This window comes from Triturus cristatus, chromosome 10 (genome assembly GCF_964204655.1).
Source record: "Triturus cristatus chromosome 10, aTriCri1.1, whole genome shotgun sequence".
Lineage (NCBI taxonomy): Eukaryota > Metazoa > Chordata > Amphibia > Caudata > Salamandridae > Triturus > Triturus cristatus.
Window position 1 is genome coordinate 1,076,323,500 of NC_140593.1, and position 24,243 is coordinate 1,076,347,742.

The 24,243-nt window shown below is 46.1% G+C and overlaps 1 protein-coding gene across 1 annotated transcript in view; it reads left to right on the top strand.

The window, feature by feature from the left end:
• MAD1L1 (mitotic arrest deficient 1 like 1) overlaps positions 1 to 24,243 on the top strand; it is a 2,477,345-nt gene that overhangs the window by 1,784,353 nt on the left and 668,749 nt on the right. Inside the window, exon 17 of the mRNA XM_085629234.1 lies at positions 3,205 to 3,395. Coding sequence (XP_085485360.1) covers positions 3,205 to 3,395 — 191 coding nt within the window. The remainder of the gene's footprint in view (positions 1 to 3,204; positions 3,396 to 24,243) is intronic.

The window sequence follows — 24,243 nt, forward strand, 5'->3', positions numbered from 1 at the left end:
TGCCCAGGTCTGGGTCCATTGCACACTGTATCACTGGAACCAAGCTGTACCCGGCTGATGAGCCCATAACTATGGCGAAACCGGTCCTGGCTGCTTGTGTTCCGGTTCAGGGACGGCCTGGCTTGGCAGTTTGGCCTGGAGTGTTCTGACTGGAGCAGGGTCAAGACTGATTTGCACATAGCTGGGTCCAAACTGAGGTGACATGGTGTGCAAAAAACCAATAGATTAGGATAGAGCCTTAGTAATTACCAGTGGCTGAGATTAATTCACGCATTCCATCCATCAGGTTTTTGTATACTTTAGTTTTCCACACCACTTTCAGCGGCCACACACAATCCTTATTTCTAGTGGAAAAAGTAGGTTGCCGACTGCTTTGTGTACAATGGTGTGTCACTAAATAAGTTTAATAAATTATTATAAGCTATTAGAGACATCACATATCGGCTAAAGTACCACTGCTGTACAATATAGGAATATTGCAAATCACAGAAGATTCATGTGACAATGTGGATGAACGAGGCTGCAGGCAGAGTTCCTTTATAAGGTCACAGAACTGCGAAGTAACCTCCCTAAAATGTACAGCACAGGTTTATTCCCTAAAATACATGGTCACACGACCACCTTTCCTTCAACTTGCCTATATCCTTGGTGTTCTCTTTTTTTAAAATATAAAACAGATGGTATAGTTCGAGACATAAAGAATGAAAGCTTCATACCAGACGAGACCCAAGGCATACTAGCCCCTATCTGGCAGAAGTGGGAACAATAATTAGGCCTCCCCCAACCGCTAAAGAAATGGTCCAGAGCACTCATAGATACACGCAAGGTCTCACGTAATGTACAATTTCAGTGTGTACAGCATAACCTATTACACAGAACTCACTGCCAGACTTCACAAAATGTACCCTGCTGAGTCGCCCAACTTCCCTTCCTGTCACACCCCCAAGGCGTATGTCCTCTTTATGTTCTGGGATTGCGCTATTGCCTGCTCCATTTGGGATGAGATGTGCACGGGCTTCACCCAGGCTAGAGGATGCCTAGACCGCTATCTCCATGAAGGATGCCTGCTAGGCTTTTAAAAACGTCAGAAGGCGGGAGGAGCGACCAGCCGCTTCATTGACCTGGCTTTAACATTAGCCGGTGCACTATCACAATGCATTGGAAAGCCTCGTCCCTTCTAGGAGTGTCACACTGGGCCAGTGGGCCATGACTCTTGACTCTACAGCGAGAGGAAATACGGGGTCTGTGTAAGTGCTCAATAGCAGCCACCTAGGAGGACTGGTTACTCGCGTTTCAAAGCGACCCTAACGACACCACCAGACCACTGTGCACTGTAGCCAGGCATACATTCAACAACACACTCTTCCCTTCCGCGCCCCCCAACACCATGAACCTTGACACAATTTCAGCCCCCTACACCCACATGATTGTCATGAGGAGGAGGTCCTATGTCTTGACACGCCACCAGCGGACACCACCTTATTAAATTTACCACACCACATAGAATCAGACTCTCGGTTGTGTTTTTTTTTTTTTGCTGCTACGGTTTGTGATTTATTATTGCTTTATTTGCGCATGAACCAAATATTTGCCCATTGGTATGCAAAAGTTGTAAGCAATGTTTACTCCTGTAATATTGTGACTGTCTATCACAAAAATTCTGATAAAAGATGGGTTAAAAAAATGGAGTGAAAGCAGAATCTAGAGTGAAATTAATCTTGTCAAAAAGCAGTGTAGGTAATTTGTTTCAAAAAGATATTTAATGTAAGTCAGATAAAAAAAAAATGAAGGGGCTAACAATGGGTAGATAAATTCAGAGAGAGCTATTGTGATATTCGTGCAATGAACTTTAGTGCGGAAAAAAGAAACATGTTCCTATAAATATCTCCATACTACTCATCACTGTTCCATTGAGGAAAAAAGATCAGAAGAATGCAGAGCCACTTTGGGTATTAGCCGCTTTGTTAAAGCTTCTGCTGCAACGATGCTCTGTGACCCGCCTTTCATCTTGATTGCTGGCTCTGGCACCAGGCATTATGGCGCCACAACTCGGCTGTAATTATTTATTACAGTTGTGCAGCTGCGTCATTTTGTTATTACAGGTGACTGGAGACACCTTTGATGAGGTAATTAGAGATGGACTTTTATACAGGGATAGCAGGCTTCCATATATTATATTCTAATTACAAGTGTGTTTTGACCTAGATCTGCAATAATAAATGTAGTAGAACCCAATAGGAAGATTACTCACTGCTTCGTAATATGTTGTAGAGTGCTTGAACCGATTTTCTAATATAGCAGTGCTTAATTTGATCTGGTGGTTCCTGGTGCTCGGCACTGGCACTTATGACAGTCTGCCACATGGTGGTGCGGTTTGTCTGATTTAGAGTGAGCATAACAGTTGTTTACTAATTCAATATACGTTAAAAATTACTAATATCTGCCGGCCATGCTAATCTTATAGCTTTGGGGGCCTGAAATAGTGTGAACTGTCACACGTGTAGGAGTGTGATGGTTAATAAATAGCTGGTTTGGTACTGTCATTGATAGCGCTAGCAGGGCCAATGGGTGGTACTAGCTGCTGTGCCCTCCTGATGAGGGCCCTGACACTTACAGTTTTACAAATTAAGCACTGTATAGTCAGCAGGGGTAGAAATTGTCGGAATCCTAAAAATATGGAGTAGACAATATAATTCTCTGAAGAAGACAAAGCTGCTACCTGGACTCCAGTCCAGAGGGGCACAGTTACCCTCTGCTTGCTTTTAGTCAACATTACTTTGCACGCAGTGGCTTCTAGGGCCCAGGATTACTATAGGCTTAGTGATATTACAAGTCCCAAAATCTCAAGTCATGTATTTGAAAAATATTAGGCTGGCTGATTGGGGGGCATTATTATATCCCATGAGAACATTTGGCTGCATGGGAAAGGGTGACTTTGGCAGGTTACCTTCCTGAGCCTGCAATGCTGCAGTCCAGTCAGTGGGAAGATGTGCCAGTGTTTTCAGGATGGCCACTTGGACTTACTGCAGTGATGCATTATTGTTGTGATGCGTGTGGGTTCCTGATGTCCCACCCGCTGAATCAACTTTGAAAATGTGTGTGATTTGTACAAGACAAGCAACCTGAATGAACTGCATGCCTAGTTATTCCCCGCTATAATCCATACTCAAAAGGGATGCATTTCATTTCTATCTGAAAACTTAGATCTGAAGAAACAAGTTGAAAGTGCGGAACTCAAGAACCAGAGGCTCAAGGAGGTGTTTCAGAAGAAGATCCACGAGTTCCGGACGGTGTGCTACATGCTGACCGGGTACCAGATCGATATCACCACCGAGAACCAGTACCGCCTCACCTCCATGTATGCCGAGCAGAAGGACGACAGTCTGCTTTTTAAGGTACAGTCTCGACTCCCCATCGCTGCTTCCCCCCCCCCCCCCCCCTCCCTTGAGCGCCACGTCTTCCGCGCCACCACCATCGCGTCCTCTCTGAGTCACATCAAGTAATGGCTCAGAAGCTCAACAGAGCACATTTTCCATTAGAGTGGAAAGATTAGCGATTAGTTCCTGATAAAAAGTGTTTTTCCACTTGAGTGGTTTTGCCTCAGTCTAAATGAATCGGCCTTAGTAGTTGATAGGAGGGCCATGCACACTGCCGCAATATGTATTTCTAAAAGGCAGTGTGTCCGTATTCAGTTGGAACCCCCTCTTGACCAGAGGTCACCTTCCCTCCTCTTGCCACTTAGTATGATGCCTTAGAATAGGTGTATGTTTTGTGACCTTCATCCTTTTATGGTTGTCCTCATTTGCTGTTGCTGCTGCGACGGCTAAAATACGACTGCAGAGTTAGTTTCTGCATTTCATAAGGATCTTCTGTGCCGCAGCTGTGAAAGGCATGCGTGTGATGTCATGAGGTATATGGTCAGCAGGAGAACCATTTTCTGTTCTCTTGTCTGATGGACGCCAGCTTCTCCTCCCATCTTACCCCGACAAGGATCCCTCAGCCTTTGACCCTGCCACCTTAAATTATATACAGTTTTTAGAAATCTTTATTCAAATGGTATTTCATTGTGGTCACTGAAAAACTGCTGGTGACCTGTGTAATTTGAAGCATGATTTTTCTGTTTCTTACTGATCAATGGATATGTGTCCCTTAAAGGTATTTAGTGCATTTAGCAATTCATCGAAATCAGTAGAAATAGATTAGGATCATTTCTGAAAATTGATTTCTTGAGACTTGCAGACAATAAAACAATCATTTAAATGCAATTTTTGGAAATTGTTAAGACCATTTAAAATCACTTAAATCCGGTCATAAAAACTCTTTAAAAAGATGTAGTAATCTTACATGATGTTTTATTCCCTATGTTTCTCTACTCTAGCTGCTCAGCGTGTGTGTGTCTTCTGTATGGAATGTTGGTGAGTGGACCTTGAGTAGAATGCCTGGGTGACTGGATGAGGAGTGACAGTTGGTGAGAGGGGCTGAGCAGCTAGCAGGCTGCTCCTGGTGGGGCTGTTGATAGCAGCTGCCAAGCTACAATACAGGACTTGTATACCTGGTAATGATGATCTACTTGTTGAATAAACCTACTTGGATTACAAGTTACAGCGTGTCATCATTACTACAATAATTTTGGCGACCAGTTGGAGACCTCCCCACGCACTACAAGTGGTACAAGTAGCCGGAAGAAACTTAAAGATGAATTCTACAACATGTTGGGAAGAAGCTACAACAGGGAGAAGACGTCGGGCGTATATGACAAGAACAAGACGCAAAAAGCAGGAGCCACAAGATGAAACATTGAAACTTAAAGAGTTACAAAGGGAACATAAAGAGCACGCAAGGCAGCCCCACCAGTGTCCATCAGATGAGACAGCCCCAAACTAAGCGTGCTGGACCCTGTGGCAACAAAAACAAGATCTGCGTTTACAAGTAAAGTATGCCTCTACTCCTATTTTATGGACGTTGCACACATTGATAGACAATGGGATCAGCTTGTCAACATGTTTGTGCTGGGAATGTGGTGTCTACAAGCTGATTTGTTTTTCTGCAATTTGTCTGTGCGCTACATGGGAAGTGCCTATTAATTGTGGTTGCGTGCCTCTGGCAAACTGCATCTGGGGACACTTTGTGTTTACAACACGATTTCTACTTGCATTGGAGCGCTGGTCCCGACACATTGGGACTTGCACAGAGACGCGTATGAGGACTACAGTGGAACCGTGTGAGACGCGTATGAGGACTACAGTGGAACCGTGTGGCCATGGCTATTCAGGATCGAAATTGCTGTAAAATGGTCTGTAGCTGTGGTGAGTCCAAGCGCTACTCAGCATATGGGGGCCAAGATAGGTGAGAAAATGTTATCTATTATTGTTGGTGACAGTTGTGACTTTTCGACGTTGGCATTTGTAAACCGCCATGAATGCGGTTTTAAAAATGAAGCACGAGTCGCATAGGGCGCGCGCAAGCCTACCGTCATCTTGTTGACGCGCAAAGCCTTTTTGCGTTATTTTCGTCATTAACCCCTTCAGCGCTGCGCGGATTCCCCCGCGGTGCTGAAGGGTTCGAGCGCGGGCGGGGCCATGACGGAACGGTTCCGTCATGAGCACAGCTCAACCGATGCTCATGACGGAACCGTTCCGTCATGGGCATGGAAGGGGTTAAGGTTTTCGGAGAACTGCTGAGAGCAGTGCTTAATTTGTGCCGGTGCTTTCCGGTGCTTAGCACCGGCACTTAATTATCAGGGCCGGGTCTACACACATCTGCTGCACGTCACATATTACCTTGATGATATTGGTATATTTACCCAGTGCTTAATTTGTGCCGGTGCTTTCCGGTGCTTAGAACCGGCACTTAATTATCAGGGCCGGGTCTACACACATCTGCTGCACGTCACATATTACCTTGATGATATTGGTATATTTACCTCACTACTGAACTCGGAGTCAGCGCTGAGTATTCTTCTCATCTCCCGAGTGAGTCCCATTGCGGCTGTGACACTGAGTGAACCAAGAGGAGATTCATACACAGTACTGTTCATATGCTGTGTTGATGGTGGCCCTTTGTTCGATGTTGCCGGTGGGCGGAACACTAATTGGGCTGAATTTTGGTTCTGCGGTGGTAGCGGCGGTGCGGCAGCTTGCGCAGATTTTTTTAAGATTGCTACGCCGCAGTACACCCGCCCCCAACGAGTCGTTCACGTCAGCCCGACGGCGTGGTTGAGGGCAGGCAGCAGCAGCACCAGTCCCAGGCCTAATCAGTTAATGAAGGGAGGCAGTACAGTGTCCCGGCCCACCACGAGTAACGGACAGTAAGTATGCCGCTGCCCGCGTCCCAAGCAGTGGGACATCAGCAGGGCAGCATGTTAGTGGCCGCCCGTCGGAGCCTTCCCCTTTGCTGCCTCGCGCGCGAGGCTACGCCCACTAAGGTATTACTCCCTATAGTTGGAGCGGGAGGCGGGCCATTGGGGGCGGGGGGCGCGGCTTGCCCCCCCTACTTAGGAGGCCCTCTCGCCCAGTTCCTCCTCTGTTTCCTGCCGCTCCAGCCTGGACACGCGATTTCGCCGCCACCAGGGTCGTTGTCGGGATCGTCGTCGTCGTCGCCGCCGCCAGTCATTACGGTATGTCCATGCTCTTGCCTCCCCCCCGGCCCCGTCCCTGGGTTAAGCCCGGGTAGTACAGGGGCCCTGTGGTCGGATACCACGGGGGGGGCGGAGATGGTCGCGTGTGGTCGGAAGCGGCAGGGTGGCGGTCAGTTGCGGGACAGGGGCAGATGTAGCGACGCAGCAGGGTTAGGGGCGGGTTACGAACGCCTTAGGACGGTCGCCTATCCTGGCGTCGGGTTTGTCAGGAGCCCGTTGTTTTCGGCTACAACTTGGTGGGAGCGTGAGTCGCTGTGTGGAGCAGCTAACGGCACCGATCTGCAGCCCGCCCCCCCCTGATCTCAGCAGACCCCACACACCGAAGGCATGCGCGAGGCCATGAAGAGCACATATCACCATGTCAGCGCGTGCAGGTTCAATTCGGGACGATCGATACTCTTCTCCGATATCTCTTGCCCAATACAGGTTAGAACATTATGAATAATTACTCTCCTTTGCAAGCAGGAAAACAGGTCCAGGAGCACATTTTTCATGACTCTGCTTGCCAGCGGCAGGGCCCCCTTTGGGAATAGGAGTTGGCCTAACAGCTAGGGCGCTCACCTGCGAACCTGGGGAACTAGGTTTCGAGTCTTGGCAATGACTCTGAACAGCCTGTGATTCTCGGCAAATCACTTAATCTCCTCGTTCCTCTTCCTGATTGCCAGATGAAAGGGGGAGTGCTCGGAAGAAGTCGGTCAGCATAGATAGTGCGTAAAAAGCATTCCGCCTCCATGTCGAGCAATTTTCCACCCCCATTTATCAAGAAGCAGTGAGGAGCCGGGCAGCGTCCGAATACCTCATCCTAGGCGGGGGGTAGGGGGGTGGAGACTGGAAACGCACGGAACAGGCATCATTATTCCCGGTGAAAGTGAGCAGTTGATAGGGTAAAAGCACTAAGGAACTTGCCCCTTTGTTTAAAAGGTTCCGCTATGCGGGTGTTCGGAGCTCAAGTATTCCGTTAGCTTTGAAAAGCTCTCTATGGCGCACAGTGGGTTAGATGGCGTTCGAGTGTCCTTTCCGCCTGATGCCGGTCGCTCCTCCTGGTCTTGCGTCGGGTTTCGAGTGCCGGTGGACGGAGCTCTGGGAGAGCTCAGGCTTTGCATGTATGAAGGCCCCGGGTCGGCTCTCGGCATCTCCAGATTTCTGCTTGCTTGGCTTGGTTGGGATGTGGACCCGTTTCATTTGTCGGGCGTAGTTATGGACTTTGCCCGATTACTGGGGGCCCCTGGTGGTGCGGGGGAAATGGCGCGAATGGGTTGTGTAAGTCTGCAAGGCCCAAGTACCTGAGTATGTAATGTAGATACGGGCCATGTACAGAGCCCCGTGGCCGCGCCCACACCCGGTGTTTCTGGGCAAATCACTTAAACCCTCCGTGCCGGAATGCGTAATGTAAATACGATGCTATGTACAGCACCCCTGGATCTGCGTGACGAGATCCCGTGGGCGGTGTGGTCCGCTGGCTGCACCGCAGACTCGGTGCAGGGAACCAGGGTTCGAGCCTCGTTGCCCAGTCAGCTGGGAGCCTTTTCCTTCTGCAGCATCAGCTTCCGGTCACCGGGTTTTGTTTTCATAGATCCTGCAATCGTAGTGGTATCGATCCGTGATTGGTGGGTGGGCACGTGATGGGGCGCGCCCTGCTCTGCTACAGGACTAAACAAGTTTAACATTTGGAAGAGATCGGTTCCAAAACTACAATATAGCATAGTGTTCCCATGTCTATGGGAATCCTCCCAGCAACTTCTAATGAGTCCATAGTGTCGCGCTAATGACAAAGGCCCTGCGAAATTTTATTGACACAGTATAATTCCGGTAATTAAGCGTTATGCGTGTTCGCTGCAAAATCAGAGTGCAGGGGCCCAGGACACAACACGAGCTGCCAGAATTCAAGCAGCTGTTGTGTGCAGTTGGCAGCTGTTATACCGCGTAATCCAACCGGAGCTCCTCTGCAGACCTTCTTGGTGGGCACGCATCCTCAAGTTTAAAAATCAAACTTCGACACAGGAGAATCCATCGCTGAGACAAGGCGCCGTGACGCGGTCCAACACAGGACTGGCGCGACGATGTCCAGCTGCCCATGTGCTTGAGCTGCAGCAATGCACTTCGCGGTTACTGTGCCCCAATAACTGTGTTTTGAGAGGACCAAGGCACAGGAAGCTAAGGCGAAGTGTCTAGGAGCACACAATTGGGTAACACCTGGGAATGGAACTCGCGCCCCTGGGTTCCAAATTAAGCTTTTCACCCACCGGGTCACACAGGCAAAAGCTCGACCCACTTCTCCATTTTCAATACTTTTATCGCCCACACGTCCCGTGCAGGAGGGGCTTCTGCACAGTCGCTGCACCTCCCTGGCACTGAATAAATCTGCAGCGCCCAGCTTTGTCCTTCCCTGCACCCGGGGAGCGCTAACCTTCCCCGGGCCGCTCCCAGCTCTACAATAGCCCGCCAGGCGCACCCCGGGACCAAGAAGTTATTTCCAGTTGGCTACTGCATAGTCTGAACGGTGGTATTCGGGGTCCTTCGTATACTCGGTGCTCCCTGCCTCCTAGAACAAAGTGTGCACCACTGTGTACTTTGTTTCAGTCATGGCACCGGATGCTGCGTTTCTTTCCACGGCAATTCCAGGCCTCATATAAATGCCAAGATAACTCGTGTGATTCGTTATCTTCCTGGAGAAAGGTCAAGAATTTGTATAGTGGAGGTTTTGACTTCGGTGTAGTTAGTGCAGAGGGTTAAAAATGCCCGCTGCAAAGAGCGTGTGCCAAGTAGATTCCAGAGTGCGTATGATGTAAATAGGTCAGCAGGTTACTGTTTCAAAGGAGGCATCCTTTTGTTACTTGCAATGTATATCTTAAAGCCCTTAATGGTCAACAGTGAGCTACGAACGCTCATCCTAGAGCTGCATTCACACCACTAAGCATACATTATTACAATATTGATTAGTGTTGCAAAGAGGGTTAATTTGGCTAGAAATCGACTACGCTTGTGCTTCGCCACACTAAGCAACCTTAAACTATCTGCCTGCCAGTAGGGATGACATGAGTCTCCTACGCATTGAGTCCTTTGGCTCAGGTAACCTTTCCTATACACTGATTCATATGCATATGATTGATTGGCTAGGCGGAATTTGTGTGAGATGCAAAGTTCTCGGACACCCTACACTGGTAGGAGTGGCGCTATATATAACTAATTAAATGCATCTGAGTGTGGTTATGGAAACTTGGTCAACTGTTGAAGGGGGCAAGTGAGGGAATCTGTGGTGGAGGCGGCATTGGGGGGGCGCCAACAACATTCTTGCACAGGGCACCACCATCGCCAACCACCATCGCCAAGGCATCGCCGTTTACCGCGAGAGTGCGTGAGTTCTACAACACTTTTAGTGGCGTGCTAAGTTACATTAATCATCACCAGCATAGCGCAGGATACAAACCAAATTATTTCCGGCAACTAAGAATAATTTTCTAGGGATACCCAATGAAACTTGTTTATCGGGCAGTAAATAACAGATTTCAAACTTTACCTACTGAAACTTATGCTTTCCCTGCACAACTAGCTAGTGCATGGCCCATTGCTATATGCTGGAGAGAACCAGGCCCGAAGTCTCAGCGCCTTACTTATTAGCATGCAGTGATTCTGGGAGAATCACTTAATCTCCCCGTGCCTAATAAGAAAAGAGTGTGTCCCTGGTGTAGCGTCATTTGGTGCGCAGGTAAAGCGCACTAACACTGATACCTTTCTGGTCGTGCAGCACTACCATAAACTGACAATTTAACTTGCAGGCTGTTTCATTCCCGACAGCAGCAAACTGGATGCCACCAGCACTATTCACACTATCGCCCCCAAGCTTTCCTTCCATACCTGGCTTCATGTTGACCATGCATGGCTTTGATATTTCTAACGTACCCTTTGCCAGCCACTCGCGATTTTAATAAGGAAGTAGGCCTGGCTGATGGTGAATAAGATAGTCACATGAGAAAATATTGGTTAAATGTTTGAATTCGGAATACTGATTTATTATTGTGTAGTTCCACGCTTAGGTCAAGTGATGCTGCTGCCTTTCATCTTTGGGCTTGCTATTCGGAAGCAGCTGGTGTAATTTTTGTCATCAACTCACACTCACAGTGGCAGCTTAGTCCATACAGACAAGTCAGCAGCCTGAGCTGTTTTGGGACAAGCTGAAGGCCGGGGTCTGGGTGTCTGATATAACACCTTGAAGGTATTTATTAGTACTAGTTCCACGCTTACGTCAAGAGATGTGGCTGCCTTTCCTATTTAGCCTTGCTAGTCGGAAACAGCTGGTGTAAGGTTTTCTGCAACCCAGTCATAGTGGCAGCTTAGTCTATACAGGACGTAAGTGCATTGTGTGCTGGGAAACTAAGGAGCGGGTCCATTTAGTAAGCACAAGGAGCATAGGGGGCGTTTCGAGCTCCAAAAGGACAGCTGAAACAACCAAGTTAAGTTCAGTGCAAGGCTACATTTGGTGGGGCAATTCCAGGCGTAAAGCATTAAGCCAGACAGCCCGGGGAATTCGGCAGGCGTACGATTAGCTAGGAATTTGTTCAGACTGAGGGAGAGCATATCGACCACAATTAATTGTGGAACCAGAAAAAAGCTTTACAAAGCAATGCTGTAGATTTACGGAGAAGGCTGTAGGGATAGGCTTCAGTGATAAGGCCATGACCTTTCTGGACGGGGCATTCTTCTTCGACTGTGTCGAACTGGGAAAGGAAGTAAGGCGGGCTTTAGAACTCTTTCTTCTACCTGCGTTGGCACGTCTTGTTAGGAGTGATTGTCAAAGGTTTTGCCTTCACAGCCAGTCTAGGTTAACACCCATCCACTCCAAGCTAATTGTTCCTGGTGATATTGGGGCCGCATTTACACAGCCCAGTATTTGGCCCCTGGGGTTGTCAGTGTCGTGAATTACTAAATTTCACTGAACGGGAGGTGTGGCCGGGTTTTACACTAGCAGAAGTTTGGGAGTGCAAGCCTCCACCTAGGGGGTGGCTGGCTGAATTTGATGAACTACTTCAAACGTTTCACAGCACTGCACGTGGGAGAGTGTCAATGACCTGTGCATGCTTCAACCAGACACCCCAGAATGAGTGTCAACTACCTGAGCATACTTCAACCAGACACCCGTGAATAGCATGCCCTCGTCTACATGGTAATAATTGAGAGAGCTGCTCTCCACAGACATTTGACAGGTTAATGGGCAAGGCTAGCGGAAAAGCCAGGTGTATTGTCATCATTTAAGGCGGACGTGACCCAGGTATTGGCAAGATAGTGACACTGCCAACTATGAAGATATGAACGAAATCATAACTGGGGCCCACAACAGATTATTTGATGAAATAAGAAGTTTCATCTTCAAGCCACGATGTCTGTGCATCGAATTACCTATAGCACAGCAACACCGGTATAACAAGGACCGTAGGCAAACTTAACCCCTTTCAGCAGCAATAAAGTCCAAAAGCTAGCTCCTATTCAACAAGGAAAGAAATTGGATACGTTGTCGCAGTGGAGAGTAAGAAAAGATTGGAATATCCGCGGGACTAGTATAAGACTATCGCCCAAGTTAATGTAACTTAATTTAAAAGTAGAAAGACTAAAACGAGGAGATTTTGCTAAGATATGGATCATTTTGTAGTAAACAATAGGATAATAAGATGTGAAAGGAAGGGAATTGAGATACCCGTGATGTCAGCTTGTGTTTATATACATAGGTAAAGTGGTTAACTCACACGTACCTTCACCCTGCTTATTGTGCTGTAGCTCTTGGGAACACAATTTCAAGCCAGGAAGGCACCTAATATGGCCAATTGAAAAATCTTAATAGGATTGCAGGTCCATAAGCGCCTATTTCACCAATGCCTTGTGACCCAAGCCATATTTTCCAGCCTGAGAAACAGATTTAGGTGTTGCTCCTCTCGCTCAGCCTTTCATTGGAGCCAGGGAGGAACGAAATCATAACTGGGGCTCACAACAAATTATTTGATAGCAATGAGTAGTTTCCTTTTCAAGCCATGATGTCGGTGCCACGACTTACCTACAGCACTGCAACACCGGTGTAACAAGGACTGTAGGCAAAGATATTAACTCCTTTCAGCAGCAATAGAGTCCAAAGCTAGCTGCTATTCAACAAGCAAGGAATTGGATACGCTGTCCCAGTGCAGAGTAAGAAAAGAGTGGGAGAACAGCGGGACTAGTATAAGACTCTATCGTCCAATTTAAGGTAACCTAATTTGCAAGTAGAGAGGCCAATACCGGGAGATGTTGCTAAGATATGGGCCGGTTTGTAGTAAACAATAGACTAATACGATGTGAAAGGAAGCAAATTTAGGTAACAGTGATGTCAGCTTGTGTTTATATACGTAGGTGAAGTGGTTAACTCACACGTTACCTTCACCCTGCTTATGGTGCTGTAGCTGTTGGGAACACAAGTTGGCCAATTAAAAAATCTTAAGGGGAGGGCAGGTCCATAAGCGCCTATTTCACCAATGCCTTGTTACCGATGCCATATTTCCAGCCCGAAAATCAGATTTAGGTGTTACCCTTCTCGCCCAGCCTTTCCTTGGAGCCAGGGAGGGGGGGAAACGTTCACAAATTTGGGTCCTCGAGCTGAGCGATGTACCTTCGGCAGCTCAGTCAGCTATATCGGCTTTATCCGGAGTCATGAAAGAAGAATACGTCCATTTAGCAGTTACATAAAAATCTTCTGTCCTGCTAAAGAAATCATGCAATCCCCCGCAGCAGCAGCTGCTTTTCAGGTACCATGACGCTATCTATACATCACCTTTGTAGACAAAGCGGAAATCAACACCTTAGTGCTAGGATATGAAGGGAAGCGATGGATTGACGAATTCAGCTATGGTTTAGTTCTGACTCCATATGTAGGTGCTAGATCTTCCCATAATTACGATAGGAAGATCTGCAGTGGCATCGCTTATAAGGCTAGTAACTCCAGTCACGCCTAAGCTGAGCGGCATTGGGGCCAAGAGTCATTCGTGGTTAGTCTGCCCTGGGCTTCTGAGTAATGTTGCAACTTAATGCCGTATATTTACGGTTACAGAACAGGACCCATTATTTAGCCCACTAAAAGCTGGCTCGCAGGGGCGGGCACCTATAAACAGCGAAGGGAGGAAGGGGGGCTCTGGCAGCGACGGTAGCCTCCCCAGAGCTGTGGCGGAGTTACAGGGCGATCTGGATGCAGACGGGTACAGTAAGGGTACCTCTGCGACAGGCGGTACAGTAAGGGTACCCCTGTCCGGCACAGTAAGGGTGCCCGAGCCAAGGTCCAGGAGCCGAAGGGGGTTCTGGGAAGACCGCGACGGCGCCCCGTTAGTCCTTCGGGCGGTTGGGGGGCCTGACCAACCGGGGGTGTGCCACAACACGCTCCGCCCCTGTCGGAAGGGGCGGGAGTAGGAGACAGATCACGTGACCCAGTGGATGATCTGTAAATAATTATGTGCCACACTGCCGGGCATCGACCCACCGTGTGTGCTGGCTCACCAGGCGGGCGGAGCAGCAAGGGGCTGCCTGCCCTGGATCGCCCGTAAGATAACCCAATTTTATTATCATACTATGTTGTATGAAATAAACCTGCAGCAGTTCTTCACCCACAAATAAAGTGTCAGTGTAATCATTGGGTGACGTCTGTGTATGCGTGTTGACTGAAGCGGATGACGGTGTGGTCACTAAGTACTCTAAGGAGACCATTAAAGGTATTTACGACGAGCCCGCTGCCACAAGGGCCCTTTAGTGAGGAGAGGAGGGGTGTGGGAGTTATGCGCGTCGGTAACATAACACGCAGCTGACTGGTGAAGCAGCCTGAAGCCGGCTATTGAAGGTGCGAGGCAACATCGCTCCATCTTAATTTTTCAGTTGGCAGGAGACGGGCGTTGCCAAAGAAACAATGCTCCTGTAACTGAGGTACTGACTGAATTCCACTTGCTTTTCTAGCCAGACGCAGTATGTGTATTCAAGGTATCTGCTTTGTGTTAGTGGCCCACAATTTACTCATTGGACTGCCTGCTGAAAGTAACTTCTAAAAGACGTGTTGGCGATTTACATTCTGAGATATGCACTATTTAGCTCCAGTGTTTCCAAGCACAGTAACACCAGTAACAGTTTAAGAGAGGCTGCGTCCAGTGACGGCCGACCTGTGGTGTAAAGCAAAATAATGGGCCCCCTGCAGTATTTTTGGGTTGTTGCAGTTTTATGTAGCGCAAACTCGACCCAAAGGTATATCGGAGCGCTTTACATGAGTACCAGTTGCATTGCAGATGGCCACATTTATTATTAGGCACAGGGAAACTAAGCCACGATTGTCAGTGACTGGGGCAGCTTGATACGCCACAATCAAACTCATTCTCTTTTTATTTGCCCCTCTTAAATACAAAGAATCTGGAAAAACACGTGCACTAGTAACGGCTGCTTCTACAATTAAGAGGGTTGGTACTCATGTTGTCCCAGTAAGGCTGGATATCTGAGTACGGAATAGAACGTGCGTCATGAACATTGCATGCAGATTTCCACTGTAGGCGCATGAACCCATCGTTCTGTTTGGCACACACCCATCATGTCTGCTAGAAATTTTATGGACCGTTCATTGCTTAGTGACGATACCACACGGCAATGCACTCGTCGAGTAAAGCACAGCGCGCCCCCTGCTACAAAAAAGACGAATTTCGGCTTTGCAGGCAATTTTAAGCAATGCATTATGGTGGTGCTTTTTCCCGATGTGTGGGTCTAGTCAAAGAGAGTTACTTTCATGTTTTAAGGTTTAATCACACAACCTGAAAAGTTTTTTGTGTCCACTTAAATAGTATTTGTTTCTAATATATGAATCCTTGGTGTTATATTCTCTGAGACCTCACAATCCCTGTATTTATTCCCTTTAGTTCGAAGAAGTAGTCGTGCATGCATTGTGGAGGTATTAGTATTTGAGGCAAAGTGAATGAAAACTGTTAGTCGAAATATTTTATTGTGTTATGATCATCCTTTAATGGACGTATCCATCAACGTCCATATTACGTCGATAATTATCGTGAACGGTGGGGTTTGTTTTTAGAGCGGGTGGTGCGTCTTGGGTTAATTAATGTTTTTGAACAGCACATACATTATTAAAGCTGTGATTTCGAGTTGGTCGGAGGAGTAGGTACTATATAACCCTCTCCATAAAATCCCACACAGTAGGGTTAGAATTCACTCCTGCGATAAATAATACCCATTCTGAGTTTTGGGGAAAATCGTGAGCGTTTTGATGCCTGCACCAAAATCCATGTTAGGGGAAAAAAGCACCCCGTTTCCAATTTACATATGGCACCCAGTTATTACCAGTGTCGGAAATACCAACCATCTTAGATCCCGACCCCTGCAAACAAGGTTGTGCAGGGGTCGGGAAACACCAGCCAGCTCGTAATGAGAGCTAGTATGGGCCCAAGGCCAAGGAAGCTAAGGTGATTTGCGCAGGATCACTCGTACGTTTTCGTCAGGTTGGGTATTACATCTGACTTTTAGCAGTGCCAGTTGAGGATGTGGGTGCAGCTAATAGGGTAAGTGGATGAAGCCAGTGGAGGATATGGGTGGAGCAGGAGGAAAGTAGGTGTGGCCTCCAACAAACATTTGAGCACCTGCACTACATATTTTACAAATTAAGCACTGGCTGAGAGACGCACTGCAGCATGGGCGCGCCGAGAGCAACCCGGCTTCGCGTAGATAGCGTGCTGCCAGCTTGCGTTTGAAGGCTGCAGGAATTCACTTCTCTTCCATCCACCTTCTGTTGGTGTCATTAAAGTTATTTGATGATTGAATCCCTGCACGAACGTCGCATTTGAATCTTTATCTCCTCATGGTAATTGAAGAAACGCTTTTCATGTGAGGACAACGGTCATGTTGCTTGGATTTACCAGTTTCTAGGATCTGGAGGTGACTTTGAGTTTACTTTTGTTTACACTCTGAGTGCACTGGACTTTGTTGACAGCTCGAGTGGTGTTTTCAATATTCTTCAGAAGCCTTGGTGACCTGCGACCTTCAGTCTGTGTCCTCGAGTTTTAAAATTAAGTGATGTTTGCTTTCTAGGATCGCCTGTCTAACAAGTTATCAGTGACAGGCACACCACTGACATTTAGTTGCATGTTTAAAATAGAATGAAGAGTATCTTGTTTAAAACAAAAACAAGAAAAAAATGCATTACCTTTTGTTGGATTCACTTACCTTTTCAAGACAGTGGTAAGTTTATTTACCCTTACATGAGGGTGTTTTAAGCTGTCTTATTGTACTTCATTACAGGTTATAGTTGGGGTGCATGAGTTGAGTGTGTGCTCTGTGTACCTTCATTCATGCTATTCGGGTGAGATATCGCTCACCAGCATGGTTAAACATGTTTTGCAAATCTTCTCAGAATTTGAAAAGTTAATTTTTTTTACAGGAGGGTTTTTGTCTTGTGTCTTTTAAGTATGTTGTATTCCTTACATTAGGGTTGATGTATGGGTTTTGTTTCCCTTTCACATATGGATGGGGTTTAATCCCGTACCCATACTCTTTGAGACACAGTGCCCTTACATGAAGGTTGGCTCTAGGGTTTTGGTTTCCCTTATAAATTGTTGCAAGGTGTTGTTCCTTGTGTGCGTAAGACACCATGTGCCGCACAATAAGTTTTGGTTGCAGGGTTTTGTTCCTTGTTTGAACATACGTTTTGGTTGCAGGGTTTTGGTTCCTGTGTGCGTAAGACACCTGGTGCCGCACAATCAATTTTGTTGCAGGAGTGGGTTCCCTGTGTGCGCAAGACACTTTGTGCCGCACGTTTTGTTTGTTGCAGAGGTGGGTTCCCTATGTGCGTAAGACACCTTGTGCCGCACGTTATTTCCCCAGTGTGCGTAATATTACTTTTGTTGCACTTTTTGTTTGTGCAAGGTTTAGACCTTGTATGCCACCTTACACGGAGAGCACATACGTTTTTTCACGGTTGTCCCTTGTAGATGGTGAGGGCAGGACATTGGGTTTTTAGTCCTTCTAGTCCACATGACTTAATTCTCCTCACGGAGAGCACATACGGTTGTCCCTTGTTAATGTTGGGGGCAGGATATTGGGTTTTAGTCCCTTTATTCCACATTACATTTTGATCTATATTTATTTTCCGTATTTGAGGAGGGGGATGGGTATGGTATTCTGTATCCATCTTTCCTTTTTGTCTTTGGTTCCTTTCCCTCTCGTGGTGCGGTGTTCCCGTCATCCCTGGGTCTGGGCTTTTGACTCTGTTCTATATAGTTCATTTCCACTTTATGGTGTGGGCGTTGTTTCCTTTATCTTTGGGTTGTGAACTATTTATTATTCCTGTATTTTATGTTTATAGTCTCTGTATTGGTTTCGTTCATTCTTCTGTTCGAAAGGGAAGAGATATGTAGTATTCTTACATGTTTTATTCCCTATGTTTCTCTACTCTAGCTGCTCAGCCGGTGTGTGTGTGTCTTCTGCATGGAATGTTGGTGAGTGGACCTTGAGTCGAATGCCTGGGTGACTGGATGAGGAGTGACAGTTGGTGAGAAGGGCTAAGCAGCTAGCAGGCTGCTCCTGGTGGGGCTGTTGATATCAGCTTACAAGCTACCTTACAGGACTTATATACCTGTTAATGATGATCTACCTGTTGATAAGGATCTACCTGTGAATAAACCTACTTGGCTTACAAGTTACAGCGTGTCATTAATACAAAAGAATGTAAAATAATTTTCTTAACACAGCCTGGAGTAACAAACATGTTCCTGTGCTAAAGAGGCAGAAAGTGCAAATAGCCGATTTGTCCTGGTCTAGAATTTAAAAGACCTTTAGCTATACTTATTAACTCAGCCATGAATAAAAACGTACATAGTGCAAAAACATTGTAAATGGATGTATTTCCCTTCAATATCCTCATTGCCTCCTGGTAACTCTGAAAGCCATAATACTTGCACAGTGGGCATATCCATTTCCCTCTAGGCTTTGCATATGCTGGACAGAAAAATAGCACATGGTGTGTAGTTTCATTTGAAGCTAGCAAATCGAATAAAAATGCATAGAGGTGAATAAGCAGCACCCCTGTAAGAGCTCCATAGTACAGTGAATGACCCCAGTTCCAATGTGTCATAGCGAAATGATAAAAATAAAAGTTTTGCTTATTGCTGGAGCAGGAGGTCAAGAAACGATTCATAACAGGGGCGATCTTTAGTAGACAGGAATTGATCTCTCAGCCTACCAAGGGAGGAACTACTAAAAAGGATGGTGTAGATGTACTCCCAGTAACGATTATTTAGCTGCAGCTTGGAAGTAGCCAACAACGAGGCAGGTTCTGACTAGAAGGATCCAAGTTCCAATTTTTCAAACCATCGGTGGGCGTGTGTGAACCACAGGAAGGTGAGGGCATTGTCGGGGCTAGCAGTTCCTCGACTGCCATCTGGTAGAACCTCAACTCTTCTGTGGTCCAAAGCTTCACCCTATAAAGGAGGAGCCTTAGTCTAGCCACTTCTTCCACTCTTTAAATTGGTATCATAAACATTGGTATTAAGGGAGTGCTCGATGGAAGATGGAGTAGTGAGTGCAGAAACCTGTTTTTGTTGAGGGCATCTGGATTACTGTATTCCCAAATTTCTGCCACATACGAGGAAGCCAATTGGGCCTTTAGTTTATAGAGTTCAAGTGCTGGGAGTGAGGCTCCTGGAACCGCCTGTAAATTGCAGAGGCTTTATGTTGGGTCTCAACCATTCTCTTCCCTATGTGTGGAGACCATGACAGTTTGCTATCAACGATTATGTCTGGGTACTTGAATCTAGAGACTCGACCAAGTTTTTTATTTGCCAGAGAGATGGCTTGCTTAAATGTTTTATGTGGCCTGACAGTCCTAAATTTAGTTTTCAAGACATTAATCTCGAGGCTCTTAAATAGAGAAAAAGCGTTAACATTAATCTAGAGCTGATGAAGGCCCATCGGCGTCTCGGAAATTGAAAGGGTGACAGCACAAATAAAAGTGCGGGAACCCTGGCCCCGTCCAATTTGGGTGCATCTATAGTCCCCTGTAAAAGAGCTTCCACTACATCGTTAATGTTTATGGAGAAGAGGGTAGGGGCCAGGACACATCCTTGTCTCATTCCCCTACCAATTGGAATTCCATTGATTATTTGCCCTCCAGTTCCCAGGCAGACTTGGGCATAATTACTTTGGTGGAGTCTAGTTATCTGGCTAAAGAGGACATCTGCAACCCCCGAGTTCCTTTAAGGATGGCTAATGCAGCTCCCTAAGGACCAAGTCAAAGGCTGCTCTAAGGTCAACTAATGTATTATCTAGGTGTCCCTCTCTCAGTCTAGTATACTTCCAGAGGATAATCAGCAGCCTTAAAACGTAGTCGTTAATACCAACTTTTTGCCTAAACCCTGCTAGGTATGGGGATTTGATCTCTAGGCCCCCAATCCAGTCATTAAGTTTGCTTTTAAGGGAGTAACAAAACTCAATTTATTACCAAAAATTGAGTTAGACCCCGAGTCTCTAGGCTGCAAAGTCCGCTATTTAGGCACTACACAACATCTATATGGGTATACATTGGCACTATATTTGTCTGTGCCCTTTCTGAACCTCAAACCTGTTGTGTATTTGGTGACTCTCAGTAGATAGACATAGAACGTTTTGTAGGCTGTTTACACCCCCGTTCTTATTAAGTGTTAGAAAGTTTCACTTTTAAATGTATTGTTAATTGCAGAATGGACAGCTCAATTTGCAGTTGCTCATTTGAGACCAGACCAGACGCCAGGACGAGGCAGGAATAGGTCTTGGGAACTCCTAGTTGGGACAGTACCACGTAGCACAGTACTCTGTGTTGCACCCTTGTACCTGATGATTAATTTGTAAAGGGCCAGAGCTGGGTTTAGAATGGAGGTCATCTATATTCAGTATGATTGCCCAGATGTCAGTTATTTGATTAAGTGCCACATGGGATTAGACAGGAGATTTTCACTCCATAGTAAACAGTACTGCTGCCAGATCACACTGCTATTGTCTCAAATGTCCAAACGGTTTTATAATGGAAATGTTCAGTTAACAAAGCCCTTATCTCAGCCAAAAGCCAAACATCACTCCATGTCATTAAGGACACAGTTTCTATTCTTGATCTTTTGTTTTCCAGCTAAGTGCATTCTGGGTGTTGAAGTCTCGTTTTGTATCCATTGGATTAATTACCCTGATACTCCTAACAGTAATGATATACACATGATTGCATTGATTTGTAGTGAAAAGTTCAGGACTAAAAACAATGTCTTAGTTACTACCAGAACCCAAGACAAGACTGTTGTTTTGATATTGTAAGTAGTTCATTGAGCCAATAACGTTCATAAAATATTTTGTTTAAAACAAGTTTATTGCTTAGAGATAAAGTAAGACATTTGCTTCAATTTCCACTCAACAATAGTTTAAAGCCCAAGTATTATAAGTCACTGAATCATGCTGTAGACAAAAAGAGGAACACTCCAGTGAATCGCATACTTGGCAGTCTCTGCTGGAAGAGACTGGTCCCATTCCCATATTTTAGTTTTACTACCACGCTGCCTCACCCCAAATCCAGGTGATCCAAGGGAGTCATCCGAGATGCAAATGTTTGTCAACCACGGATACTTTTTATTTTTTAATCAAATGCCTACACACATTTCATGCACTTATTCCCAAAGAATATCTCTTGGGGCTTAGTTTTGTTATTTTGTTTTTATTCTAGCTAAATACAAGTGATAATGAATCTAATTGCCTTTATAGGCCAAAAGGAATGATATCTAAGGTAAAGATTTGCACGTTTTTCTTGCACCATTGTGAGAAGGCACAGGACACCAAGACACCTCTATGATGATCCAGGCAAAGATAAAATAGAAAGGATAAGGATAAGGACTGGGGCGCAACCCCGCTTTAAGTCTAATCGGCATCGTATTCCTCAGTGTGCATGTATCCGTAACCCTCATATGTGTCCATGTGGAAGCAAAGTCCAGGCACTCTTTTCAAAAGATTAAAGAGCCTCAGTCACACTCACCTTGCTCCAGTGTCTCAAATGTGGAACCAAAATAGTAGACCGCTGACCATTGGTGCTGCTTGTGGGAGTCTTTGTTGTAAACTGGAATGCAAGAAAATAGCCCAATGCTCTCATTTTAGCTTAAAAGTCAGCCTGCCCGCTTGGTGTATGCTTTTGTTTTTCAACCCTTCCACTAGACAGTGTAACAGGAACATTTAAAAAATATTTCCTTCACTGACTCAAAAAACCCTGTGGGTGGCATGGAAATGACGGAGTTTGAGACCCAGCGAGGACCTGGTATATGAATGTTCTTTAGAAAGGTTGTAATTCCAAGCATCGGAGTGTATGTTGCTCCTTTCAGCCCCACCTTCGGTGAGTTTTTATAAAGATTCCATAGAAACCTTGCCAAACCTTCTTGGGCAGGTCCCGGTCCTGGCTACAGAGCCAAAGCTCCTACAGCAAAAAGGTCGTTCAAATTCCACGGATTCACGAGTCCTGCTGGGTTCCTCCATGGCCATGGGTACTCCCGCTTTTGCCAGTTTCATTTTATTGAGTATGACGCTTATGCCTTCTGGAGAGATGTATTTAAGCAGAGAACGCATTGTCCTACCTCTGCATGCACTCTCGAACCATTCCAAACCGCACTATCTTTTATGACTGATCCCTCAGCCGAGCTAAATTGGAAGGACTTCCCTGTGTTTCCATAGATGTTTGTGTGCTGTAATCAACATGGAACAATACTCCCAGGGCTTAAATGGGCCGGGTCCTGCCGGTGCTCAGTACCGGCAGTTCTAAAAAGCAGGTGCTGAGACTGGTCCATGTCGGACTCTCCATTTTTGGTCTCAGCCTCCGGGTGAAAAAAAATCTCAAATCTGCAGCAGTGCCACCCTTCACTGCCTTTGATGCAACTTCAAAGAGACTGGTTATAGTTCTTTCACAGTCTCATCATTTCAGAACTGAAGCATTTTATATTCTATACAACCAAGCCGTAGCTGTCGCTTATTTATCTTCCGCAACTAACAGCCATTGGCAAAGCCAATAGTCCTGACTTGTTGTAGGTGTAATGTTACTTATTGTATTATATATCTGGATGCAATGAGGGAAGCTGGAAAATACCAGAGGGGTGGCAACTATGCTCAACAAAGATCTTCAGCTTAGGTGTTCCTAAGCCACGCCCCTTTGAGAGACCCCCCCCCTCCCTTTAGTGTTTTAATCCCACTTAAAGCACCGAATACTCGTGATATCAATGGTGGAGCATGTATGTGTCCCAGTAAGTCTCAGTACCTTCACGACTGTAGGAAGCGCAGGGCTTTAAGTGGGCCGGGTCCGACCAGTGCTGAGCACCCACAGTTTTTTAAAGGTGGCCTCGAAACGGGTCTCTATCGGGCTCTGTTTTCTGCCCTAAAACAGGCGGTCCATTTTTTTCTGGACTGCAGTGACAGCAGGCACATTGATGTGCACATGCTCACACTGCTCACTTCTCTAGAGGAGAAGTTACAGCATGACGTCATGCCAGGTGAGCGTTGTAGGGGAAGGGAAATCTTTAAAGAGAGCCATTTTCTCTCTGGATTTCCCTTCTCTTTTTGGAAGTCAGGAGCAGCAACACTGTCGTGTCACTAGGGCTTTAAGTGGAAGCTTTTTCAATATTATATACAAGCCATAGTTGCTGCTTATTTATCTTATGCAACTAACAACCATTGACAAAGCCAATAGTCCTGGCTTCTTATAGGTGTAATGCTACTTGTCTTGTATATCTGGATGCAATGACAGAAACAGCAAAAATAAAAGTCGGGCGGCACACTATGCGGAGCACAGATTTTTAACTTGCATGTTTTAAGCCACACCCTTAATTGCATTAGCCATGCCCCTTTGAGAGACCCCCCCCCCCCACCCCAGTTTTTTCATTCCACTTAAAGCCCTGAGGAAGCTGGCGTATGGGGGAATCTCTCAGTTCTGCCTATGACTCTAAAAGGAACGGAAGGACTCCACGCTAATGAGCATTTTCAGACAGCTACTAATTAACACGCGGGTTGTGTGAGCATGCATAACATTGCGCTGCCATGCTTGCTGAAAACAAGTGCCTTGTTATTTCTAAGGTCATTGTTGTTTATTTTTCACCTGATGTTGCTTTTATGTAAGCCGTTCAACAGTAATTAAAGACACATCACGCTACCCCACTGCTATGGGGGCGACGTAAATAGCCATTTCTGAAAGAGAGCATCCCAAAAGAGTGTGTGGAGGGCCTCTACGTAGTGCCAGATATGCATCAGCCAATCACAGCACAGCGGAGCTCATGCATAAGTAGGTCATTGTCAACGGGCTTCTGATGCCATTAATAAGTTGCATTACTGTACATCTGCACAAAGATTGGTGTCGCTAATTAGTAAAAATCAAGAAATTAGACAATATGTGCCATGGCAGCCCATCTACATAATAACCATCTTGATGCAAATTTGACTAGAACTAACAAAATTATACATAACGATGCCTGGGCTGTACTGTTACAAATGTCTATCAGATTAGACATTAATATTTAACTGTGGAGGTTTAGCTTCTGTGTGGGTCTCCGCCTGCCTCTGCCTGGGTTGAGCTCTGG